The sequence below is a fragment of the Miniopterus schreibersii genome (assembly GCF_964146895.1).
Source record: "Miniopterus schreibersii genome assembly, chromosome: 5".
Classification (NCBI taxonomy): domain Eukaryota; kingdom Metazoa; phylum Chordata; class Mammalia; order Chiroptera; family Miniopteridae; genus Miniopterus; species Miniopterus schreibersii.
The window spans coordinates 26,804,928-26,831,243 of NC_138106.1; the positions used below are offsets into that span (position 1 = coordinate 26,804,928).

At 35.7% G+C, this 26,316-nt stretch overlaps 1 protein-coding gene across 1 annotated transcript in view; it reads left to right on the top strand.

Moving 5' to 3' along the window:
- PRKCI (protein kinase C iota) overlaps nt 1-26,049 on the top strand; it is a 57,386-nt gene extending 31,337 nt beyond the window's left edge. Inside the window, exons 8-18 of the mRNA XM_081138779.1 lie at nt 656-714; nt 7,595-7,771; nt 8,195-8,292; nt 8,936-9,022; nt 10,827-10,962; nt 15,238-15,325; nt 16,358-16,483; nt 17,451-17,530; nt 19,832-19,921; nt 20,295-20,410; nt 23,502-26,049. Of these exons, the coding sequence (XP_080994905.1) occupies nt 656-714; nt 7,595-7,771; nt 8,195-8,292; nt 8,936-9,022; nt 10,827-10,962; nt 15,238-15,325; nt 16,358-16,483; nt 17,451-17,530; nt 19,832-19,921; nt 20,295-20,410; nt 23,502-23,589 (1,145 nt within the window). The 3' untranslated portion in view covers nt 23,590-26,049. The remainder of the gene's footprint in view (nt 1-655; nt 715-7,594; nt 7,772-8,194; nt 8,293-8,935; nt 9,023-10,826; nt 10,963-15,237; nt 15,326-16,357; nt 16,484-17,450; nt 17,531-19,831; nt 19,922-20,294; nt 20,411-23,501) is intronic.
- The last annotated feature ends 267 nt before the right edge of the window (nt 26,050-26,316 follow it).

Genomic DNA, 26,316 nt, shown 5'->3' on the forward strand with positions numbered 1-26,316 from the left:
TTTACTTCACCTATGTGGTGCGGTAGTTAGGAACATTTTGAGTATGAAAGAAGTGAGAGACCACTAAAACTAGAGACCCTCTACCTCCATGCCTCATTCATACTAAAATAATTAAATAGGGTTTATAGAGTCACCCTTATACAAGGAATTGATTAATTTGTAAAGGATAGAATATTTTTAAAGTAGCAAAAATATCCTAGCCGGGCATGGCTCAGCAATTGAGCATCAAGCGAGGGCCCAGATCGCAGTTCAATTCCCAGTCAGGGCACATGCCCGGGTTGCTGGCTCAATCTCCAGTCGTGGGCGTGCAGGAGGCAGCCGATCAATGACAACTCTCTCATCATTGATGTTTCAGCTCTCTCTCTCCCTCTCCCTTCCTCTCTCTCTGAAATCAATAAAGATATATATTTTTAAAAATTTTTTTTAAATAGCAAAAATATTTGGTAAAAGATTCTTGCTCTCCTTACCCTTATTAAAGATTAGGATTTAACTCATATTTACATACACTTTGTTATTAGCAGGATAGATACTTAATTTTAAATGATGAAGACCAGAAATAAAAACTAGAATAAGCAAATCAAGAGAAATTTTAAGTCAAACTCAGCTAATGGATGCTATTTTTCTCTTTTTTTTATGTTTGGGATTGGGTTTTTAGTAATTCCATATAATCCTTCAAGTCATGAGAGTTTGGACCAAGTTGGTGAAGAAAAGGAGGTAAGTTAACTAGTCTTTTTTAAAAAAATTAATATGTTTAATAATAGTTGTTCATGTTAGTTTATTGAAAGTTAGTCTTATTGTACATTAGCTTTTTAATAAGACTTGACAGTGTCAAGATAGGACAGATTGACTTGCTTAGATTTTAGATCATAATGGTAAAACGCAGGAATGATTTTTAATGATTCTAGAGTTTTATTCTGATTTAATCTAATAAGTAAATTACTGATTTCATTTAAATTAAGAAATAATCTGGTAGAAGAACTTATTTTCATATTAAGATACCATAATCTAAAAATTATAATGTATTTAAGAATGGTATTTAGAATAGTTGGTAGTATTGTTTAAATATACTTATAGATCCTTTTATTTTATAGGCTAATTGTTGTTTGAGTATGAATGATTAAGCACTTAACAGCCACTATTTTTCTATTAAACATTTTATCAGTTTTTAAAATAAAATAATATTTTAGCAAAACATACTTAATTAAAATGGTAACCAATTTTTTGAAAAGAGCTTGTAGTAAAACAGATTTATCATGCCTCACACCTTTCACTCCCACTTTGACTTCTGAGAGGAAATCCATTAGTCATTCTAGTTGTGTCCATAATGTTTATACCTCTGTTTTTTAATATTAAAACTCTATTTCTGGTCATGAAAGATTTAGTTCACACTACCTCCCCTTCTTCCCTTCACTTTCTAATGTTTAATAAGTTATGTTTTACTCTTGGTTACCTTTAAAAACCCACCTTTGCCCGGCCAGGCATGGCTCAGCTGTTGAGTGTCGACCTAGGATCCAGGCGATCAGGGTTCGATTCCCAGTCAGGGCACATGCCCGGGTTGCGGGCTCAATCCCCAGTCAGGGGCATGCAAGAGGCAAGCTAATCAATGACTCTCTCATCATTGATGTTTCTATCTCTCTCTCCCTCTCTCCTCTCCTCTCTCTGAAATCAATAAAGATATATTTTTTTAAAAAAACAACCCACCTTTTATTATGGAAAAATTTCAAACAGAAATAAAAGTAAACAAAATAGTATAATAAAGCCTCTGTATCTATTACCCAGTTAAAACAATCATCAGTACATGGCCAGCATTGTTTTGTAATTATATTTATACTAATTGCTGATTTGTGTTTAAATCCACCATTTTACTATGTTTTCTATATATCACCTATTTTTATGTTACTTTTCTTGCCTTCTTTTGGGTTAATTATTACTTTTCATCTCTTTTAGCTTGTTTGACATTCTTTTTGTAAACCATTATTTTTTCTATTACAGTTGACATTCAATATTACTTTATATTAGTTTCAGGTGTACAGCGTAGTGGTTAGACATTTATATAATTTATAAAGTGATCCCCCTGATAAGTCTAGTAGGCACCTGGCACCATACACAGTTATTACAATGTTACCGATGATATTGCTTGCCTATGCTGTACTTCCCATGACTGTTTGTAACTACCAATTGTACTTCTTAATCGCTTCACCTTTTCACCCAATCCCCCAACCCCATTCCCAACTGGCATCTATCAGTTTGTTGTCTGTATCTATGTTTCTGTTTTGTTTGTTCATTAGATTGTACATAATAAGTGAAATTGTATGGTATGTGTCCTTCTCTGACTGACTTATTTCACTTTGCATAACACCCTCTATGTCAATCCATGCTGTTGCAGATGGTAAGATTTCATTCTTTTTTATGGCTGAGTAACATTCCATTGTATCTGTGTACTACTATTTCTTTATCCAGTCTTTTATTGATGGACATTTAGGTTGCTTCTGTATGTTGGCTATTGTAAATAATACTGCAGTGAACGTAGAGATACATACATCTTTTTGAATTAGTATTTTGGATTTCTTCACATATATACCTAGAAGTGGAATTGCTGGGTCATAAGGTAGTTCTATTTTTAATTTTTTCAGGAACCTCCACACTGTTTTCCAATTTGCATTCCCACCAACAATGCACAAGTGTTCCCTTTTCTCCACACCCTCACCAATACAGGTTGTTAATTTATTGATGATAGCCATTCTGACAGGTGTCAGATATCTTATTGTGGTTATAATTTGCATTTCTTTGATGATTACTGACATTGAGCATCTTCTCATATGTCTGTTGGCCATCTTAAATTTATGGAGACTTGTTTGTGGACTAACGTGTGGTCTGCTGCTTTGGCGTGAAATGCTCTAAAATATCAATTAAATCCATCTGGTCTAATATGTCATTTAAGGTTACTGTTTCCTTCTTGATTTTCTGTCTAGAAGATCAGTGAGGTGTTAAAATCCCCAACAATTATTGTATTACTGTTGATCTGACCGTTTATGTCCATCAATATTTGCTTTATGAATTTAGGCTCTCCTACCTTGGGTGCATAAATGTTTACAAGGATTATACCCTCTTGCTAGGTTTATCCCTTTATTATTATGTATTGTCCTTCTTTGTCTCTTGTTATAGCCTTTGTTTTAAAGCCTATTTTGTCTGATGTAAGTATTGCTAACCCTAGCCTTTTTGTTTCTTTGCATTTGCCTGAAACATCTTTTTTCATCCATGTATATTCAGTCTGTATGTGCCTTTTGATCTGAAATAGGTCTCTTGTAGAAAGTATATGTATGGGTCTTGTTTTCTGATCCATTCAGCCACCCTATGTCCTTTGCTTGGAGTATTTAATCTATTTACATTTAAAGTGGTTGTTGATAGGTATATAGTTATTGTCATTTTGTTATTTATACTTATGTTTTTTTCTTTTCTTCTTCTCCTTAAAGAAGTCCCTTTAACATTTCTTGAAATTCTGGTTTGGTGGTGATGAATTCCTTTGCCTTTTTCTTATCCAGGAAGCTCTTTATCTCTCCTTTGATTTTAAATGATAACCTTGCTAGGTAGAGTAATCTCGATTGTAAGTCCTTGTTTTTCATCACTTTGAATATTTTGTGCCAATTCCTTCTAGCCTATAAAGTTTCTGTTGATAAATCAGCTGACAGTGTTATGGAAGCTCCCTTGTAGGTAACTAACTGCTTTTCACTTGCTGCTTTTAAGAGTTTCTCTTTGTCTTTAATCTTTGGCATTTTAATTATAATGTGTCTTGTTGTGGGCCTTTTTGGGTTCCTCTTGTTTGGGACTCTCTGTGCTTCCTGGACTTGTGTATCTATTTTCTTTACTGGATTAAGGAAGTTTCAATCATTATTTTATCAAATAGGTTTTCAGTCCTTGCTCTCTCTCTTCTCCTGGTACCCCTTTGATGCAAATGTTGCTATGCTTGATGTTGTTCCAGAGATTCCTTAAACTGTCCTCATTTTTTTAAATTCTTTTTTCTTTTTACTGCTCTAATTGGCAGTTTTCCACTACCTTGTCTTCCAAGTCACCACTCGCTCCTCTGCGTCATCTAATCTGCTGTTGATTCGTCTAGTGTATTCTTCATTTCAGTTAGTGAATTCTTCATTTCTGACTAGTTTTTTATCGTGTCCCTACCCTTTTTTGTGTTTACCATCTCGTTGTTGAAGTTCCCACTTAGTTGATCTATTTTTCCTCTCGGTTCGTTGAACATTCATATAACCAGTGTTTTGAACTCTGTTCCTGGTAAATTTCTTTCCTCCATTTGATTTAGTTCTTTTTCTGGAGTTTTTTCCTGTACTTTCTTTTGGGACTTGTTTATTTGTCTCCTCGTTTTGGCTACGTCTCTGTATTTGTTTATGTGTATTAGGTAGATGGGTTATGTCTTCCAAACTTGGAAGGGTGGCCTGATGCGGTAGGTGTCCTGTGGGGTAGAGTGGCACAGTCTTCCTGGTCAGCTGAGCCGGGTGCTCCAGGACTGTGGATTGTGTATGCCTTCCTGTTGTAATTGAGCCTTGATTACTGTTTGTTTGTCAGTAGGTGGGGCTGACCCTCGGGCTGACCAGCTGTGAGGACTGGCCACAGCCACAGCAAGATTCACCCCAGTGGGGCTTGGGTGCCTGCTAAGACTACTCTTTGTGTGTGCCATTTGTGGAGCTAATCGCTTGGTACTCTGCTGTGGTCTTAGGCTAGCCACTGGGCATGTTGGCTCTGAGACCTCTTGTAAGGGCCTTCAATGCAGATGGAGGTCAATTGTTGCCTATGCCCAGCCCGGGGACATCTGGTAGAAGCTACAAAGGGATCTGAGGTTGGCAGCTACATGTGCTGTACCCAGAGGTTTGTGGAAGAGGCCAAGGTGCAACCTGAGGTTGGCTACCACCTGCGCCAGGCCACTCAGCAAAGGCACAGGGCACACTAAAGCTAGCCACCACCTGTCCAGGGCCTGAAGACCTTGAGGAGTTTTAAGAAAGCTCTCAGTGGGGTTTGAGGCACAGCCACTGAAGGAGCCAAGGGCAGTGTGCGAGTTGGGTGGAGTCGGGTCTCAGGGAGTCACCAGGGTGGGGCCGGCATTGTTCACCAGGTTACTGCAGATTCAGATTTGGCTCTGACCTGCCCCTAAAGGCTGTGAGAGGGGAGGGTTCAACAGAGGGACAATGGCGGCCCTCATCCGAAACCACACAATCCCATTTCTCCTCATATGACTCTGGTGCCTTTTGAGCTGCTGGGTCTTCGTGGAAGCTCAGAGTGAATGCCTGTGAGCAGTTGAGTCTGTGTGTGGACCCTTTACGAGAACTGCTGGGTTTCCAGCAGCCTTCTGTCTGACCTGGAAGAATACCCACAGAATTGGGTAGGTCCGGGTTTCAGGGAGTCACCAGGAATGGGTGAGTTATTGCCTGGTTTATGCACATTCAGATTTGGTACTGGCTTGCCCCTGTAGGCTTGTGAGGGGAGGGCTCAGTGGCAACCCTGGCCTTGAAGTCACACAACTCAGTCTCTCCCAGCATGTCTCCGGTGCCTTTGAGCTGCTTACCCTTTGCTGGAGCTCAGGATGAGTGCCTGTGAGTGAGTGAGTCTGTGCACAGGCACAGACGTTAAGAGTGACAGAATTGCTGCTGGTCTTCACATCCAGCTGTTGTAGGGACTACTCTTCCTGGAGCTGCATTCCTGGGCTAGGGAGCTGGTGTGGGGGCTGGGACCCCTCTCTCCTAAGTGCGACCTCTGCTGCCAGGATATCCCTCATGATTCTCAAACACCGCACGTGGTGTGGGACCAGCCTATTTCAAGTCTCTGCCCCTCCTACAGGTCTTGATGTGGCCTCTTCTTTATATCCTTAGTTACAGGAGCTCTGTTTAACTCATCATCAGGTAGTTCTCCAGGTGGATTGCTCTATAATTTAGTTATAATTTTGATGTGGTCATGGGAGGAGGTGAGCACAGCACTTACTCTACCATCCTGACCAGAACCTATTTGTTTGACCTCCTTTTGCTATTCCGTTACTGGTTGTTCTAGAGACTGCATCTTACATCCTTAACTTATTTAAATGCAATAAAAATTATTAATTATACTTTTCCCATCATATGCAAGGACCTTAGAACACTTTAAATTTACTCACCCTCTCTTCCTGCCTTTGGTGCTATTTTTGTCACATTTTAAAATTCTGTGTGTGTGTGTGTGTGTGTGTGTGTGTGTGTGTATTACCGTCAGTGTTTTTAAGCAGTCAGTCCTTATTTAGGTTTACCCACATTTTATTCTTTTTCTCTGTATTCCTTCTGCATGTCTCCCCTCCCATATGAGATCATCTTTCTTCTTGAAGAACAGTGTTTCCTTTAGTGAGAGCTGACTAGTGATGGATATCCTTAGCTTATGTTTGTCTGAAAAGGTTTTTATTTCACTTGTTTTTTGAAGGCTATTTTTGCAGGATATAGAGTTGTAGGTTAACGGGTGGGGTTAGGCCTTTGAAGGTAATGTTCTTGTGTTCTGGCTTCTGTCGCTTCACTCGGTCTTTTCAGTGTGTGAAGGTACTGTGCTTTTGTCCAATTTGACTCTCGTTTATAGTTTACTGTTAACCATATAAAGTGTGTACATTGCCTTATCTTCTAACCATTCTCTGCTTTCTTAATCTGCCCTAATCTGGTTTTTCTTCGCTCTTTATTTTTCCCTTTTATCAACTCAGATTATTATTTTTAAATTTTCATGTATGATCCTTCTTTTGAATCTTTTTTTTTAGTTTTCATTATATATATACATATACATGTGTAGTGTTTACTCATTTCTTTATCTTTCTCAAAGTTTGGTATTTGCTTTTATTGATACTCTTACACTTTAGAAAATTCATACTTAATTCTCATGAGTCCATCTGTTGATAGTATGCTGAGAATTGTGCAGCTATATTATCTTTAGTCTTCTCTATAAATTAACAGAAGCCTAAGTTTCTAGTTGTGAATGAATTATAAGGCTGATTTTGTCATTCCAAGGGAACCTTGGTGTTGTGTAGAAAAGAAGATTTTCTATTAGCTGTACTGCCTCATACTTGTAGTTTCCATTGTTTCTGAAGGTGTCCTTTCATTAGCTCAGATTTCATATATCAGACTTCCAGCAGACTCATCTTGCTGTCCCATTGTAACTTCTAACTACAAAATGAAAAACCAAGCTTATTATCTCAATAACTCTGTCAATCTTTTCTTGTGCTCACACTTTATTTTTCTATCAGTGGTACCTCCATACCTCCACTCTCCCAGTCACTAAAGTTAGTGTCATTTTTTATTCATGCATCTCCATTGCCTCTACACCCCAAAGTCTTACCAGTTCCTTTTTAAGACATCCTTTAACATTTCTCCCTCTCTACTGCTGTCACCACCCGTCTGACCTCAACTCTTGAATTCACCTCACCTCTTGAGTAGTTAGATTGCATTGTTTGGAATGATGTAAGAAATGAATTGTTAAGAACTTAAATCAGAGAATATTTTTTCAACTATCATAGGCATAACTAGGTGTTAGAAATGTATTATGAAAAATACTTCCAGATATAACTCTTTGATATAAATGTTCTTGACAGGCAATGAACACCAGGGAAAGTGGCAAAGCTTCGTCCAGTCTAGGTCTTCAGGATTTTGATTTGCTCCGGGTAATAGGAAGAGGAAGTTATGCCAAAGTACTGTTGGTGCGATTAAAAAAAACAGACCGTATTTATGCAATGAAAGTTGTGAAGAAAGAGCTTGTCAATGACGACGAGGTAAGTGCAATGTTTTATTCCTCCAAAACTGTTAAATTGCGTACCATTTCATAGAAAACCTCAATGTTCATGACTTATTTCAGTCTACTTTTCTAAATAATGCTTCAAAGAGACTATATAAGATATATTTAAAGAAATATGATTATTAGTTTTTTAAAAAATAAAAATCAAACCATATTATGATAAGGGAAAGTACTTGATTGAGCTTTGTAAAAGTTTTCTAGACTGTTTCATAATATTGAAATGTTTACTGGTGGTGTTTTTCTCTTTGTATATAAATTGTTGCATAATTATCCATTCTTTTGATATTTAGCCGAGTTGGTTAATAATTGCATTTGTGATCATTGAATTGCTAAGAATAAATATATCACAGTTTTGATGATATTTCAGTTTGATAAAGATTTCTTTCATATTTTAAAATAGGATATTGACTGGGTACAGACAGAGAAGCATGTTTTTGAGCAGGCATCCAATCATCCTTTTCTTGTTGGGCTGCATTCTTGCTTTCAGACAGAAAGCAGGTAAGGTCAGAAGATAATGGAGTGATTACTGGGCTTTACATACTTTGGTATATTACACAACAAGAACCCTTCCTACTCTAACTCCTGAAGTGGAAGTCATGGAGACAGACACAACAGTATGATGCTTATGATTTCCTGTCACTCATACTCCAATCAGATACCTATTTTGATTAGCATGAGCAAATTACCTGCTTAAAAAAAATAGCCAGGTTGTAATATAGTAGTAGAAATCCAAACTTTTAAATAGCCCTAAGATTTTAGCTTTAGGATTTAAAATTTTCCAGAGTTTAACTGGGGAAGAGAAATCATAATTTCTTTACCTTAAACGACAGTTGAAGTGACTTATTGTACAAACTTTAAAATTGGGGTGGGAGTGAGAGGGTCTGGATTGCAAGCAGTAGGTACTACAGAAGTAGCAGATTACAGAATTGCTACCATGCTGGCTAACTTTCTTGTATCTTCTGTGATTAAACAGCTTTCTACTCCAACCACCCTTTGTTTCCACCAAATTCCTGGGATTTTTGTAAAGGGTAGATCATAGAATGTTCTCTATGTTGTGACTGGTCTCTTTAGTGTTTAAAACTGCAAAGTTACACTGCCTTATCTTGGACCTTGGCTTCATGTGTTCTCTCCTGTGTTTTAGATTGTTCTTTGTCATTGAGTATGTAAATGGAGGAGATCTGATGTTTCATATGCAGCGGCAAAGAAAACTTCCTGAAGAACATGCCAGGCAAGTTTTTTGATTATTGTTTGTGTTGAATTTGGGGGGGCAGCTGTGGGACTTCTTATGTGCCAGTGGTTGAAAACAGTAGAAAAATCATTTATTTTGATTCTAGTTAATTCATGTGGAGGCTAAGCTAAAAGTTAGTTTACATTATAATATATGACATAATATGTAACATTATATATTATATATGTGATAATATAATTATAAGCAATTGAAAGATATAAACAGTATTAAAGGGGAAACCTTTAGTCAGCTAAACTCAATTGTTTTCAAATATTTTGTCTATTCAGCATCAGCCTCTGAAACTGTCCTCTGACAGCTTTTCATTAGATGATGATTATTCATGTATACTTGAGAGTAATAAAACCATTCCTCTTAAACTATTATATATTTCTGACTATTCTTGTAATTATGATTTCTGAGTTGGTCCTCTGATCCCATGCATGGTGATGAATAAGAACAAAGAGCATTCAATATTTACTTAGGGCCCTTTCTTTGATACTGTTCGACACAACTGTAGGTTGTTTCTATGTTGAAAGAGTTAGGTGGGGAGAATCATGGTCTTGGATCAGAAGTTTAGCTCATCAGAGCAGTGGTTTGTTTTTACTAATAACTGGCAGGAATTCTCATTCTTTGTGCTTCACAAGAGTAATGGAAAAATGATGCATACGAGTTTGTACATGTCTGTAACAAATGTTAGAGATTTGATTTTTTAAAATAACTTATTTAGTCAAAATCTTGCGAGTTCATTGATTTTTTTTTTTTTCTTGTCAAAAAGAGATAATATCCTTCAATTTCATAAGAAGGTATAAATTATATCAGTCTAATCTCAGGGCCAAACTGTTCTTGTTTTTAAATTTACTGTATGTTTATTATTTATTTAGGCTTTATCAAATGGTCACCCTTCATAGCAAAGCCAGAGATGATACTTTATTTTGTAAACATAGCCAATATTTGTCCCATGTTTGCTCAGTGGAATATGGGGAAACGAGTCCAGTTTTACTGTGTTAAAGTTCCAATTTTGTTTTGTTTTTACCATCTTTGCTTTTCTAGTAATTGAAGTATAGAATAAGGGCTCAGGTTCCCTATTCATAGAATTAAGTAGCTGGAAGGTGTATATTCTGTACTTCCAAACAAGACTGTGGTAACATCTATCAAAGCAGCCGTAAGCCAGCTTGGGTGTTTCATTTTCATTATTCAGGTCAAAAGTTCTGGTTGTCACCAATGAGTTAGTGGCAGTTTTAAAACTTCTTTCTTTAATATTAAATGTCATGGTTGTAGAATAATTTCTTTCAATTACTTTTCTAGGAATTTTGGTATGGATTTGGTTTGAGTAGTTTACTTTTAGTATCCTTTCTATTCTAGACAAATTAGTGGGTCTTAGCATTTTGTGAGGTCATTGGTCCTTTAGAGAAGTGATGCAAACTACGGCAACTCTATAGAAGGTCTATATGCACACAGGTGCATACAGCCTTACCCCCAGTTGTATGAGTGTGGACTGTGGACTGCCTGGAGTCCATCCAGATTAAGAACTCCTGTTTGAGACTTTCAAATTAATAATTTCAGGAAAATGTGAGTTTAATTTATACTGGATCTTTGATAATTGTGTTTTGGGTTCAGATATTTTAAAGTGGTACTTCAATTTGAGTTTGGTATTGTTGCTGAAAACACTGGGAGAAAAAAAACCTTTTGACATGATTTTGATGTTTTAATTTGCAGACGGGAGTAGGACTTAAATACCTTCCTCTAGAAACTTGCCACAATTTAAAAACTTGAATCAAATGAGTTATTTTTCATTTTATTTTAGATTTTACTCTGCAGAAATCAGTCTGGCATTAAATTATCTTCATGAACGAGGGATAATTTATAGAGATTTGAAACTGGACAATGTATTGCTGGACTCAGAAGGACACATTAAACTCACTGACTACGGCATGTGTAAGGTGAGGGAAACCTCTAGTTACTCGAAAGGTCTCAGCTGCTCATAACATTGTTTTGGTAAAATAACTTCATATTTAAAGATGGGGAAATTATTGCTACTTTGTTTAGGATACTTTTTGGAATTGTAGCACAAAGACAAATATACAGGGTGGGGCAAAAATAGGTATACAGTTCTTGTGGAAAATAATACATAATAAATAATAAAAGAATAAACTCTGTTTTGCATACTCACAACTGTAAACCTACTTTTGCCCCACCCTGTACTTATTTTCTAGCCATTTACAAAATTTCATGTTTCCTGTGAGTGTTATTTGTCCTATGGTGAGTTAATTTCTATTTATGCTCTAACTTTTTTTTGGAAAGTTGTGATACTATTAAAAATTTGAAAATAAAAATTATAGTCCCTCAACTTTAACACAGCTACTTGCATATCACCTTCCAGTTTTTGCCATTTAATTGTAACTCTTAATAATGCATTAAAGATTTTCCTAGGAAATCTAACTCTTTTATATTTAAATTTTAAATATCTGACATAAAGTACAATAGAAAAAAATAAGTTCAGTTATTCTCAGGATATGTTCTTTATTTCTTGGTGTTTTAATCTTTTTGTAACAGTGTTTTGTTTAAGGGTTCAGTCTTTTTCCACAAAACATGTAGGGAGCTACTCTCCTTGTTACAGTAGCTGGGACAGCATTGCTCTCACACAGCAATAAGGCAAGAAGGATATAAATGTGTGAATTGCATTCCCCTGTTCACCTGAGGGAAGTGCCTCCAGAGCTGGAGATTATTCAAACGCTCACATTAAGTAAGATGGTCTAATAGGTCTGCAGATTTAACCTTATCTGTTAAGCAACATTAGAAAAGAAAAATTTCACTTAAAGGATTCTTGCTTTTATGTACAAAACTCAGACACTTGCCTTTTTTTAAATTTGACACTTGCCTTTTCTTTTGTTAAATTTTTATTTCCTTTAATTTTCTATTATGAAAATTTTTTTATCATAAACAAGTAGAGATTTAGCAGGCGAACACCTCTGTACCCATCACTCAGATTTATGATACCTTTTGATCTCTGTGTCATTTTTTTGCAGTGTTTTTTTCTCATTTCAAAAGAAAAATGACAATAATAAAGGAGTCATAATTTATCAAGGAAAATAAAGCTGAACAGTACTTTGTTCTAGTAATACTGCCTCTGTGATATTCTGAGTAAATATTTTGGTCCGTGAGGATAGGTTTATGACCAGTATTTTTTGTAGTATTTTTTGATAAACTGTATATAACCTAAATGGCCATTGGTAAGAATGATTGAGGAAATTATGGAATGACTATAAGACAAAGCATATGAAGTCACATAAAAAGATGCTTACAAAAATTCATAACTGTGTTAAATGCTTATAACAGTAAAGTTTTAAAGTATAGAATTCTCTCATTCTAGATGTATTATTATGTATTCTGTTATGTATTACTATATAGCATTACATATTCTGTTTACTTTTATGTATTTTTAAGTTATTGTAATGGGCATACAATACTTAAACAGTGAAATTTACAAAAATGAATTAAGGCTTTCTTTTGCTCTGTCTCTGTCTTTCTCTTTGTTTTCTGTCTTTCTTAATCTTTTGTTGCTGTTAATGAAAAAAATCATAGTTTTATTATACATTCTCATTCTTTCCAGAGATTCTCAACCAAGTTAATCAGGATCTCTGATAAATCTTAGAGCTTTTACTCAGTATGGCTTTAAATTCGTTCTCCTCCCTCCCTCCCTTTTCACCTTTCCTCCTTTTTCAGGAGCTGCTTAGTTTTATGAGTAGGAAAAGATGCCAGGATTGGAACTTCTCTTCAAAGACTTTACTAACAGTACTTTGTCTCTTCTCTCTCTAACACGGTTATACCCTTGTGATGTTAAAGCTTATGTGAAATGAATCCCAGGGAAATAGAATGTTCTTGTCTTATGACTTAGGCAGTATTTAAACTTACTTAAAGTCTGACCTCTGGCAAATATAACAATTTTCTTTCTACAGAAACAATTTTCCTTTTAACAATTCCTTGGGAAATCTAAAATACTAAAAAAAATTTTACGTAATTTCTCCAGAAATACTTCCTTTAAGTTTAATTAATTTCTTTACTTTCTCACTAGATGCTATTTTTATATAATGAGTGCTTAGGATACTGATGACTAGAGGCATATGAGAACTTGAATTACTATCTTCAGGCTTATGTTTGAAACTTTATGAACATTGATTTTTATGGACTGAAAAACTTTGACAATTTTATGAATTAATGTGCCTTTATCAGCAGGGGAATTTTAATAACATCTCTGTTACAGTGTAGATCATTTAGCTGATGGGTCTACATTTAGATATTCAGTCAACAAGTGAATGGTTTAGCATAGCTCTATTACAGGTTAACAGACTTCATCCCTTGCCTCTGACTTTTGCCCTGAAAGTGTATGTCATTCATCATTAAACTATATGTCAAGCCATAGCCAATAGTACAAAACAACTTAAGTCACAGTAATATTTCCTCGTGTACAGAATAGCTTATATATTCCCAGGAGGAATCACAAAATAACCCTCAGAGTCATAACATACTACTAAATATTTCTTCCCGATGTTTATAGAAGTGTTATATATGGTAGAATAAAATTTATAGAAAAATACACCATGCCTAAAATATCTCTGGAGGGACACATAAACAACCTTATAATGGTGGTTGCCTCTAGGTTGCTGGAGCAGGATGTGTCAGCGATGGGAATGGGAAGAAGGCTTGATTTCCAGTGTATATCTCCCTCCCCTTTTTTTGTTTGGAATTTTGTACCATATAATTTAACAGTAGGGAAATGGTTAAATTCTAGGTACATATATTAAGTTGAATTTTATATAATCATTAATAATAGGACGTCTGTAATTGCATAGGCAGTTACATGCTTATAAAGTAAAAGAAGCAGATGCTTAATTGTATATTTAATATTATTCACCTTGCTTTTACACTATCTTTTATTGTTGATTTCTTATTTAATTTCCCTGTCGCTAGTGAATGGTCTGAGTGGTATTGGTTCTTTGGAATGTATTGAGAATTCCTTTATGTCGGTATCCCACATGTAGTTAAAAAAGGACATATGATCTCTCTTTTGCAAGCAAGGAGTCTCTTTCACACTCTCTCTCCCTCCTTCCTTTCTCCACACACAAACATATATATGGATATTCCATAGGTATGTAATTTATATATAAAAATTTTAACTCTAGCTTTTGTCTAAATCTTTCTCTGCTTACTAATTTTTTGTCTGAATGCTCTATCATTTTTTATATAAATCTGTTAAAATCACCGTCATGATTAGGGCTTGTATTATCAGTTTGGGCTGCTTCAAAACAAGGTAGATTCAAAAGCAAATATTTGTTTCTCATGGTTCTGGAGTCTAGGAAGTCCAAGATCAGGGTGCCTGCAGATCCCGTGTGTGGTCAAAGCACTTTTCGTGGTTAGCAGATGGTTGTCTTCTGTTGTATCCTCCCAGGTGGGTGGGGGAGGGCTATCTCTCTTCCTCTTTTTATAAGGACACTAATCCCATCATGGGGGCTCTAAACTCGTCACCTAATTACCTCCCAAAAGCCCCACCTCCCCTATCATATTAGGGCTTCAACATATGAATTTTGGGGGCACATAAACATTCAGTCCGTAGCAGGGATTGTGAAATTCTCATAATACTTTTGTCTATTTTTACTCTTTGTATTTTGAGGCTGTGTTGTTAGGTACATACACAGTTTTTTGTTATAACTTCTTGGTGATTGCTCCATTTGTTATTGTGTAGTTTCTCTTTTTGTAGATACTAGTAGGTTTTGTCTTAATTTTCTCCATCCTGTAGCTATTAAAATACAAAACCAAAATATATGCCTTAGGAACAACCAGAAGGGAAACATCATAATGCTAGCAGTGGTTGTATTAGGAGGTGGGGTTTAAAGTGCTTCTTTTCTTCATAAAATATGATTCATTTTACTCTAATATAATTTAAATTTTTCTATTAAATTTTTATTTGAATATGAATTGTTTTAAATGCAGTTTTCATCTTAATTGAACTGACTTTTTATCAACATCTAATGAGAACAGATTTTCTTTAAGCTATTTAAATCCATGATTTTAATAATAAAGGCAGCTGTGCTAGTGATATTTTATTTAAGCTTAATATATTACCTATAGATGCTGAGCTTATATAGATGAAATAAAAGAGGTGAATCGGAAACAGAATTTTGGGTCTTATTGTTTTTTTCTTCTTTTTTTAATAAAAGGAAGGATTACGGCCAGGAGATACAACCAGCACTTTCTGTGGTACTCCCAATTACATTGCTCCTGAAATTTTAAGAGGAGAAGATTATGGTAATAAATTAATAGGTGGTATCTCAGCTGTGTGCTAAAAGGGTGGTTCAGTGTGGTACAAATTGCATTATGGTACACTGTAGTATTTCATTGCTGATCTTATTAATATAAACTTTCTTTACCCTTAAAACCTACATTAAAGCCCAAACTGAAATTGAAGACAGTGGATTTTGGCAGTATTTGGGGGTACAAATTTGAATGACATGTTTTTAGTGACAAGCACTAAAAGGTGCTAGGCACTATTTTAAGCAGTTTACATATATTATCTAATGTACATATATTATCTAAGTTAGTCTTCTCAATCATATGAGGTAAAGCACTGTTAATTCCCATTTTCCAGACGGGGAAACTAATGTATAGAAAGTTTAGATAACTTCCCCAGGGTCATACAGCTGGAAAGTGGCAGAGTAAGGATTTAAACTGTGTCTAGGTGACTCCAGAGTCATGAACCTCTAAAAGATTGTTCAGATTTCCTGGGATATTTCCCTGAGGAATCTGAAAGATGTGGGAAGATTAACTGCTTGTCAGGAACCAGAGGATATGTTTATCTTAAGAAAACATATGACTGCTTTGGTTCTGGACCTCTCATTTCAGCATATGTAAAGGATGGGTACTTCTGATAGCTGCTCATAATCTGATTCCAAGGTCCTTCAAGGATCTTTAATCAGCTAGCAGAAGATCAAGTTTCAGACCCAGGAAGGTTATTCTCAAATGAAATTTAATTATATCCACAAAACAAAACATTAGATACAGGCTCTGAGTCTGAAATTATAGATTTATTTGGGGAAAGAAACTTAATGTTTCATTTTTCATATTTTATTTTTAAAGTTATCTCTCAGGTACCTCCCCTTGTTGATAAGTGAAATAAGCTTTACTGTAATCCCCTATGCCTGCTTTGATGATTATAATGCATTTAGAGTTTACTTTCTCATTATGTTTATGTTTTCATTATGTAATAAAATAAATCTCAAATTAATGACTCTCAAGAATGCAGATTGGGTAATTTATTGCTTTAAAATTTCTCTTTTGAAGGTTTCAGTGTTGACTGGTGGGCTCTTGGAGTACTAATGTTTGAGATGATGGCAGGAAGGTCTCCATTCGATATTGTTGGGAGCTCTGATAACCCTGATCAAAACACAGAGGATTATCTCTTCCAAGGTATTTTACAGAGATTCTCTGTAAATAACGTATTCTAGAGCATAAATGAGGATGGCTCAAGTTATTACTTTGAGTGAGAAAGCAGAAAATAATTTGGACAGTATACTACTTAACACGTGAGGCTTGGACTTTTTTTATACATCCTTTCTACCTCCGTTGTCTTCAGCCCCATTTACCAGTTACCTTTTCTTACTCAAAACCATAGTTTCCTCCAGACAGTATATCACAGAGATTAGAGGAAGGAATCCTGTGGCTAGAGAGGACAGTCTTTTCACATGAAGCCGAGGCTGAGTACATAAGTTCAAGAATAATATGGGAGAAAGTAAGAGTACCAAGAAGATAAGAGGCATCAAAAGGTGAAGGAAAAAAGCCCCACAATTGGGAATACAAAGAATTGAACAGAACAGACACAGCAGATAAGCACAGGGACCCCCAACACACAGTCCAAAGAGGTGCAAAGACTTCCATAAAATTCTACATTTAATAATTAAGGCCTAATAGGATATGAATAAATATTTCATGTAATAGGAAATCCAAATGGCCGTGGGATATGTGGAAAAATGCTCAGCCTCACTAGTGATTAGGGGTATGCACAGTAAAACATTAATGAACTACTCTTTCATGCCCCATACATTTGGCAAAATTTGTAAAGTGCTCTAATACCGGTGCCGGTGAGGAGGATATTAACTCATTTAAACCTCATAACAACCAGGTATTTTTATTCCAATTTTACAGATGAGGGAACTAAGGCACAATAAGGTAGTCAAAGATTAAAACATGCGTGTAAATGATTAAAACCAGTGTTTAGATTAGAGGCGGTTTCTGAGAAGGAGGAGAGGAATGGGACTGGGAAAGTACATGAGACAATTAAGTAGTGTATGTAATGTTTTATTTATCTATAATAATGCCTTAAGTATCTCAGAATAAAAATTTAAAGATTAAATATACCATTATTTTATCTTTCTAGTTATTTTGGAAAAACAAATTCGTATACCACGTTCTCTGTCTGTAAAAGCTGCAAGTGTCCTGAAGAGTTTTCTCAACAAGGTATAAATTGTGTATAAAAATCTTTAGTGGTTTATCTCTATATAAATGAGAGTGGTAAGTAGAGATTGAAGCATCATAAAATTCCAAAATATCAGAGGATGTAATTTTTTCAGTTACATCTGGAATTTGTCTCTTTACCAAAGAGAAATTTGACATTAGATACCGACATTAAATTAAATTTTGCCAATATAATTTACCCCGAGCTGTATATTACATATCGTGTTAATGTAAATGATATATACTGTGTACTCAATTAGGGGGAAATTGCATCTTTGGGAATGGTCTCAATTATACTTCCTGCTCTAATTTTCAATATTTTTGGGGTTAGTATTCATAGAATCTCTACTTATTGAGCACTTCAGGCAGTAGTGTTCTCTACAAAATTCTCATCAAAAACCTTATGATTAGATAAAATTTAGAAGAAATGAATTTTCTTGGCTCTTCACAAATCTGAATGCATTTCATAGTTTGTTGTAGATGGTAGGCTACGGAGTTTAAGGATCTATCTAAAGTTATAATTCTGAACTGTTTTAACTCATAAAATTTATAACACCAAATGTGTAGGTTTTTTCCTACACCAACAACCAATTCTCCAACTCTCCAGACACCAACTGAGTGTCCTACATTTCAGTTTATTTCTGACACTATCTATCTGGAGTTAGCATCAGACTCCACAGGCATAAGGACTCAATTCCATAAAACTGTCCTCACTTCAGATGCCAGTCACAAGTACTGGGTACCCACACTTCTATTTGACTGGGCTATAAAGTTGGGGATTCCCCCCCACACACACCTCAGGTTCAATAATTTGCTAGAATAGCTCATAGCACTCAGGAAAACATTTACTTACTATCACTGGTGTGTTATAAAGAATGCAACGGAACAACCAGATGAAGAGGTACATAGGATGAGGTCCAGAAGGGTCCTGAGCACAGGAGCTTCTGTTCTGTGGAGCTGGGGTGCGCCTACCCTCCTGGCGCATAGATGTGTTTAGCAGCCAGAACCTCTGTGACCCCCATGGTATAGAGGTTTTTATGGAGGTTCCATTACATAAGCATGGTTGAGCAAATCTTTGGCCCTTGGTGATTTCACTCAGTTTCTAGCCCCTCTGGAAATAGGGCTGAAAAGTCCCAGCCCTTTAATCACATGGTTGGTTCCTCTGGCATTCAGACCCCATCCTGAAGCTCTCTAGAGGCCCACCAAGAGTCATCTTATTAGCATAAGTTCAGGGATGATTGAAAGGGACTTGTGCCCGGCCAGGCGTGGCTCAGCGGTTGAGCGTCGACCTGGGATCCAGGTGATCAGGGTTCGATTCCCATTCAGGGCTCATGCCTGGGTTGTGGGCTCGATCAATGACTCTCTCATCATTGATGTTTCTGTCTCTCTCTCTCCCTCTCCTTTCCTCTTTCTGAAATCAATAAAGATATACTTTAAAAAAAAAAGAAAAGAAAGGGACTTGTTATGAATAACAAAAGACACTCTTATCAGTCAAGAAATTACAAAGGTTTTAGAAACTTTGGGTCAGGAACCTGGGACAAAGACCAAATATATACTTCTTTTTATATTACAATGATCTTGGCTATCAAATCTTATTTTAAATAAGTGGTAGGTTAATGTGCATATACCTTGTAAGATAAATAGATAAGATAATGATGAATTTTAGTAAAATAAGAAATTGAAGCTTATTTTAAATGAGTACTTTATATGAGGAAAGATTTAAACTGGAAACCTAAGCTTTTACACAGTGAAAAATGAAGGTGAGGTGTTAATATGCAAAATAAAATGTCTTTTATTGAGGGAAAAATGGGAATATATTCTCATTTCACAGTAATGAATAAGCTGAGTTGCAGGCCCCTTCTTAGTTCAGTGATTCAGGTAAAGGTGGTGTCATTATTGTATCCAAATTATGAGTTGGGCATAGGGCCTCTAAATTGAGCTAAGAACAAACGTGAAGTTTTGGGGTTTCCGGATTTTGACTATCACTGTAACCCATGGCAAAGAAATAGCTAGTTGCTGCTCAAATGATTCTGCTCTCTTTTCCCTCCCATTTTTCTTTAGCAAGAAGTGGTGACCTAGCTCCACTTTAATTATATGATAGCTGGAGAAAGAGGCATGAGGAAATCTTGTCACAAGCTTGTCACTCATTTGAATCTAGTGTTGTACCTTCTAGAAATGAAAAGTAGACCGTTCTGATTTCAGACATAAAGGTATCATATAATAGACACAAAACACAGGTCATGGAAAGGATGTATTCTGAAGCATGGTGTTCACCCATTTTTGAAACATTTCTTTCTACCATAGGACCCAAAGGAACGATTGGGTTGTCACCCTCAAACAGGATTTGCTGATATTCAGGGACACCCATTCTTCCGAAATGTTGATTGGGATATGGTATGTAATTGTGATTGTTTTCTATATTAGATTTCACTATTATCTTGTGCCAAATTTTATTGCCTTGAAAGAGTGTTGAATAACTAGTGTATCGCAGCCTAAATTACTTAAAACTCCTCTTTAACATGCTTTTTGAAAAGCGTTTAAAACAGTGAAAGCTTAGAATATTAACTTAATGGAGCAGGTTGAAATATGATTGAAACCTGCATCACTGTTCAGATTTGAAAATTATTTCCATCATGTGAATAGTGCAGAACCTTGCCTTAGGGACTCACTTTAGTAAGTCTGGGGAGCATCTGAGGGTAGAGGAGAACGTAGGGGGGAATTTTTCTAAGAATGCAGGCTTAAGCTGTCATCCAATATGTCTTTCTAGATGGAGCAAAAGCAGGTGGTACCTCCCTTTAAACCAAATATTTCTGGGGAATTTGGTTTGGACAACTTTGATTCTCAGTTTACTAATGAACCTGTCCAGCTCACTCCAGATGATGAGTAAGTAAAGTAATTCCATGGACTAAAATATTTTTAAAGTTCTTTGAAAGTCCCACTTCTAGTGACTATACAGTGTTTCATTATCAGATTATATTGTAATTTCTCTACTCAGCTACCAGGTGTTTGAATCTATTATATTATTATAAATTATGAGAATAACTTCCGTTTTCTACTTTGATTTACATGTTCTATCCCTAATTCTTATAACAACCTTGTAAACCAAGTTATTGCCATCTTCATTTCACAGATGAGGAAACCAAAGCTCAGAGAGGTTAAGCAAAGTTACACAGCTGTCGGGGCAGAGCCAGAATTTAGACCCATGTCTTAGTGAGTAGGGCCTGTGCTCTTGATGATGACCATCTTTGATTCCTGAGTATTACCTTAAGATAGATTCCTAGAAAGGGAATTAGGTCAAAGGGTATGGAATTTTAAAGCTCTTTTATGTGTTCCCACATTGCTTTTAAAAAGATTTCATCAGCTTATCAAGTCCAGCCAGCAGTGGTCTGACATATCTTTTGTTTTTATGTTACATATTTTAAAAATACAGTGTAGAACAATTTGGGGATGTTTTGATCCTGCACTTGTCATTACAGATTCATTCTGTCATCTGAAGGAGGCCGTTACCACTTGGCAGTCATTTACATCTTGTTAATTCTTATTTCATTTCTCATAGCAGCTGTTCCAAACTGTACATTTTAGAAGCCTTCATCCTACCCCTACCTTCATCACTCTTAATGGTTTAACCCTGCCTTAACTTGACTGCAAGAATTAAGACCTCCCTGGTGTGAGCTTGTTCCATTTTCAGGTGTCATTAGGCCACCTTACATCTCAGATTTGCTCTCTAACTCTTCTCAACCTTTTTCTCCTCCCTCGTCTTGGAAGGCTGTCCCTCTTTTGCAAGGGGTACTCTCCTGTTTTGCTAGACCCGTTCCCTTATTTTCCTCCAGGATTTTATTTTGTCAGTTGCCTCCACCTTCTTTAATTTCTTTATTTCAGCTTCTTTCCCTCTGCTTATAAACATGCTCAGATCTCCTAATTTTTTCTCCTGAATCATAGCACTTCTTTGAACCACTGCATTCTTTTTCTCATTTTCTTTTCAAAGATGGTTAATAGGTGCTCATGGAAAAGGAAAAATAAGCAGTATCTCTATGAAATGCCTTCAGAGTAGTCAACATTGGTTGTGCTTTCTTAATGCCAACACTTTAACAAACTCTTACAACTTAACCTGCTGCTTCAGCTTTTGAAGGTTGAATTGACTTCTTAAATTCTAAATTTTAAGGCAATTTTTTGATCAGTTCCCATCTCCCCCTGATGTCTAGAATGCATTTGGCATTCATGACCACTTGTCATCTTTTCTTCCCTGTCCCCTTGAGACTAGGATGCTCCATATTCTGTTTGTGACAGGATTCTCTCTGCCATATGCAGTTTGTACCTTGGAGATTTCAGCCAGCCCCGGAGCATGGATACCAGCTATTAAAAATGACTCCCAGCCCAGCCAGCATGGCTCAGTGGTTGAGCATCAACCTATGATCCAGGAAATCGTGGGTCAGTTCCCAGTCAGGGCACATGCCCGGGTTGCAGGCTAGATCCCCGTAGGGGGTGTACAGGAGGCACCCGATCAATGACTCTCTCATCATTGATGTTTCTCTCTCTCCCCCTCTCCCTTCCTCTCTGAAATCAATAAAGATATATTTTAAAAAATAAAAAAATAAAATAAATTAAAAAAATAAAAATGACTCCCAGCTAAATTGGCAAACAATTATTGAGCAAAAGGCATTATGCTAACTACTAGACATTCAAACATGATCAAGACAGGCCAATTTTGCAAAAAGCTTACTGTCTACTAGAGGAGAGAGATATGTACTAAAACCATTATTTCAGATAGCACTATGTTTTAGAAAGAGCACTGGACTTAATCAAAAGATAGGAATTTGAATGTCGACGCCACCTCTTACCATCTGGGTAACCTGGGTATGAATTGCATAACTTCTCTGAGCCTATTTCTTCTTGAATTGCCTACCTCACAAGGTTGCTGTGAAGAGTAAATGAGTGATGGTTTCTAAAGCACAGAGCCCCCCCCCCCGCCCACGATATCTGTCTTGAGATGCATTTCCATTCGCTTGTTTAGCATCTCCGCTGGCTTGTGAGACAAGCACCTCAAACATATAAAGTCTGAAATAGAAGTAATGACCCTCTATGGTCTCTTTTTCTGTTGTTCTCAATGAGTTCCTTGTTTTTATTTACCTTTTTCTGCTCCTTGCACCACTGGACATTCCCGCATTCAGATTCAGAGTGTCAGTGATCGTTGACTCCTCCTTTTCCTTAAAAAAACTACATAATACCTTCATCTGCCAAGTCCATGTCTGTTTTTCCTTTATTCCATCGTTTGCATCAGATCCTTGTTTTTCATTCGCATTGCCATAAGCCCAGTTCAGATCTCTTTCAAATCATACCTAGAATATTCTGCCGCCCTCCTGATTGGACTCCCTTACTTTGCAACCCACTCTACACCTCATGAAGTATGAAGTACCACTGCAGTTCTTTAAATCCTTAACTCAGAAACCTTTAGCAACTCCTGCATTGCCTAGCAAATAAAATCTATCCTCTTGGCTAGCATTTAAGCCCTCCCACCGTCTGCCACATCCTGACTTTCTAGCCATATCTCTCACTATACTTAACACAAACGCTGTGTTCTGATCAGCCTCAGTTATTCACCATTCCCTGATAGTGTGACTACTAAATTGAAAACTAATTCAGACCTGGATGTTAACTGTAATTATGAATGTTGTTCAGGTCAAAAGTTAAGACTAACTAGAATTGTGACAACTTGTGCCTTTTTAAATCTCAGTCTTCAGTTTTGGACTATCTTTTGGTTCTAAAGTTGCCTGTAAGTTTATTAGTCTTTTTAAAATTTTGTTTCTAGGACTCTTGGTTCTTCTAGAAAATGTTTTGGGATTAATCTTAAAAACTTGTAAAACTTCTTTCTGTAATTTATATAAATTAGCCTTATTTTTTGTTTCTTACTCTTATTTTACCATTTAAATAAAAAGTTGAAGAAATCTTGATTATGAAATTATTTTTGTTCCAACAGCGATATTGTGAGGAAGATTGATCAGTCTGAATTTGAAGGTTTTGAGTATATCAATCCTCTTTTGATGTCTGCAGAAGAATGCGTCTGATCGTCATTTCTCAACTATGCATTTTGCTTGTGTTGCCATTTAATGCATGGAAAACTCATTACCAACCTGGATATAATGAACCATTTGATATTTGCCAGCTACAAAAAAACACTCAATATCTTGTATCGTTGACTATAAGAGTCAATTATTACATATAATTTTATTTTAAAAAATTGAGGCTAGTTTCCAGACATTTGTGTCAAAATCTAGTTATACTGGTAATCTAGCAGCCTACTGATGAGTAACATAGTGGGCTTTTTCCTACTTACCACTGTTTTTAAAAAGACTATCTGTTGCATTAAGGTACATGGTGGGATTACACCATAAGCCTCCCATGATTTTTGTCATTCTTCCATAAGTCATTGAAGTATTTAATTTTGGAATAAAAGAATTCAAAATATAGCAACTTATTATATTACCTTGTTAGTTTCTGAATCCTTTGTGTTTAAAAATTCAGCTTTAAATTTTATCATTGCTTTGGATGATAATTACTGATTTTTAAGGCAACAGTTATTAAATTGATTGGTAATAAAAAGTATTACTTGCTTAGAATTGGGGAAAATACATTCTTCTTATGGAAAAAATTAGGCACATTTTCTCAAGAATCAGATTCCAAATCATTAGCTGTTTTTGAAATACTGATACAAGTGAGTTCTTTAATATATTAAGGGGTTAGCTTCTGAGCTAGTCCCTTCAGCCAGAACTTTAACTGGAATGTTCACAAATGTAGTTCAGAGGATCCAGGATGTAGCTGAATGAAAAATTTCTCAGTATATAGAAAGGAAAAAATAGAAATTTAAAGTAGATACAAAAAAGTGCAATGGTAATATTTATTTCTTATTGGAAAGTAAATCTCACAGTTGCTTTTTGTGATTTGATTAAATAAGGAGGCACTTATTACCAAACTTGTAAAAGCATTCCATTTATCCAGTGGAGACAGAATGTAAACTGTTTTCCCTTATAATTTAGTATACAGGAAAAGAATTTATCTTCCAAACAATGTATTGAACATGCTTACTTCCTACCCAAAAACACATTATCTGTACTTTTGGATCCTGTTTATGGAGTCTTCAGTGAAATCCATGAAAAATAATAAACAGGAATAAAAGTTCAAAACACATATACATAGTCGTGCACATCTCAGTTCCAACTCCTTAAGTGAGTTTTTGTTAAGTAGGTAACACATGTAATACAGAATACAATACATTTCAGAGGCAGATTTCTTCAGATTGTGTTTCATTAATATTAGTGTTTAGCAATGTATTTAAAGGATGCCAGAGATAGCATCCTTTTGTTGTTTATTTTAAATACTTTTTTATGAGAGGGACTTAAAAAATAACCATAATCATCTACATTACTTATAATTGCCCAATGTTAGTAAAATTTAATTTTGGGGAAAGTGATCAAGTTTTCAGCTTAGAATGATTTAAAATTTGTAGGCATTTAATAAAATATCTTTTTTTTTTAATGCTACATTTCATTAGAAATATAATTTTCCCAAAGTTTCTGGCCATGCACACTTTTTTAAAAAAAAGATTTTTTAATTTTTATTTTGTATTTTAGAGAGAGGAAGGAAGAAAGAGAGAGAGAGAGAAACATCGATGTGAGAGAGAAACACTGATCGGTTGCTTCCCTTACGTGCCCCAACTGGGAATCGAACCCACCACCTTTTGGTGCAGGGGACGACACTCCAACCAACTGAGCCACACCAGCCGGTTGTACTCTTTTCTTTAAATAATTAAGTCTGAAAGCAATGAAAACCTCAAAAGAAAATGTTTATATACCTCCACATGTTTAAGAGGTAGATATGTTTCTCTTAATGCCTGAAATTTGTTTTTTTAAAAAGGCAGTATTCACTTCAAATCATAAACTTACAGAAAATTCTGACATGTCAGAAATATGTTTATGATCTTGCTTTTAAGTGGTGCTGTTTCCCCTAGGGCATTAGTTCTAAAATTTTAGAATGCGGAATAAGTTTGTTTAAAAGCACAATACTGGGCCTGCCTAAGAATTCCTTGAGTCTCTGAACCACATTTTGAGAAAACTTTGAGTTATCTTTTATTTTGTCCTGTAGTTAGAGTCTTTATGGTAAAGCGTTTTGATAGGGGTAGGCAGTGAGTTATCCTTTTATCTACTATTTTAAATAAATTTTGAACTAATGACTTCTTCAAGTTAGAGATCATCTCAAAAAAATTCCATCAGTTTTCTATAAATGTTGCAAACGGTGAACATTTTTCTGTGATGAGGTTTTAAGCATTATTCAGGGCGGTCTTTTGTTTTTAAATCTTTTTTAAAAAACAAATGAGATTTACTGTGTATATTTTATACAGAATTGCATTACAAGTATGTTTTTAATTGTGTTCTGTTTTTTGTAGTCTTTAAGTGCCATGCCAATCCTTTTTATATTATATAAAGTTCTCTGAAAATACTCACCAGGGGGAAAAGGCAGTTGACAGTCAGGCTGGTAGGAGTTTTGGTGTTTTAAGAAAAAATGTATTTTGTGTAAGCATGTGGCCAGGTCATTTTATGTGTGTGCAGCCTGAATTGGCTATCAGGAATTTGACTTTATGCATTTACTTTTCAAATTTTGTTTTGCTTTTGCCATATGGAAGACTGCCTTGGTCATCATAATGTAGTCTGTATTTGTGTACCTTTTTTTTTTTTTTTTTTTTACTTTAAAATCTTTAAATAAAATGTTTAATACCCATCAAGATTGGAACATTTTTA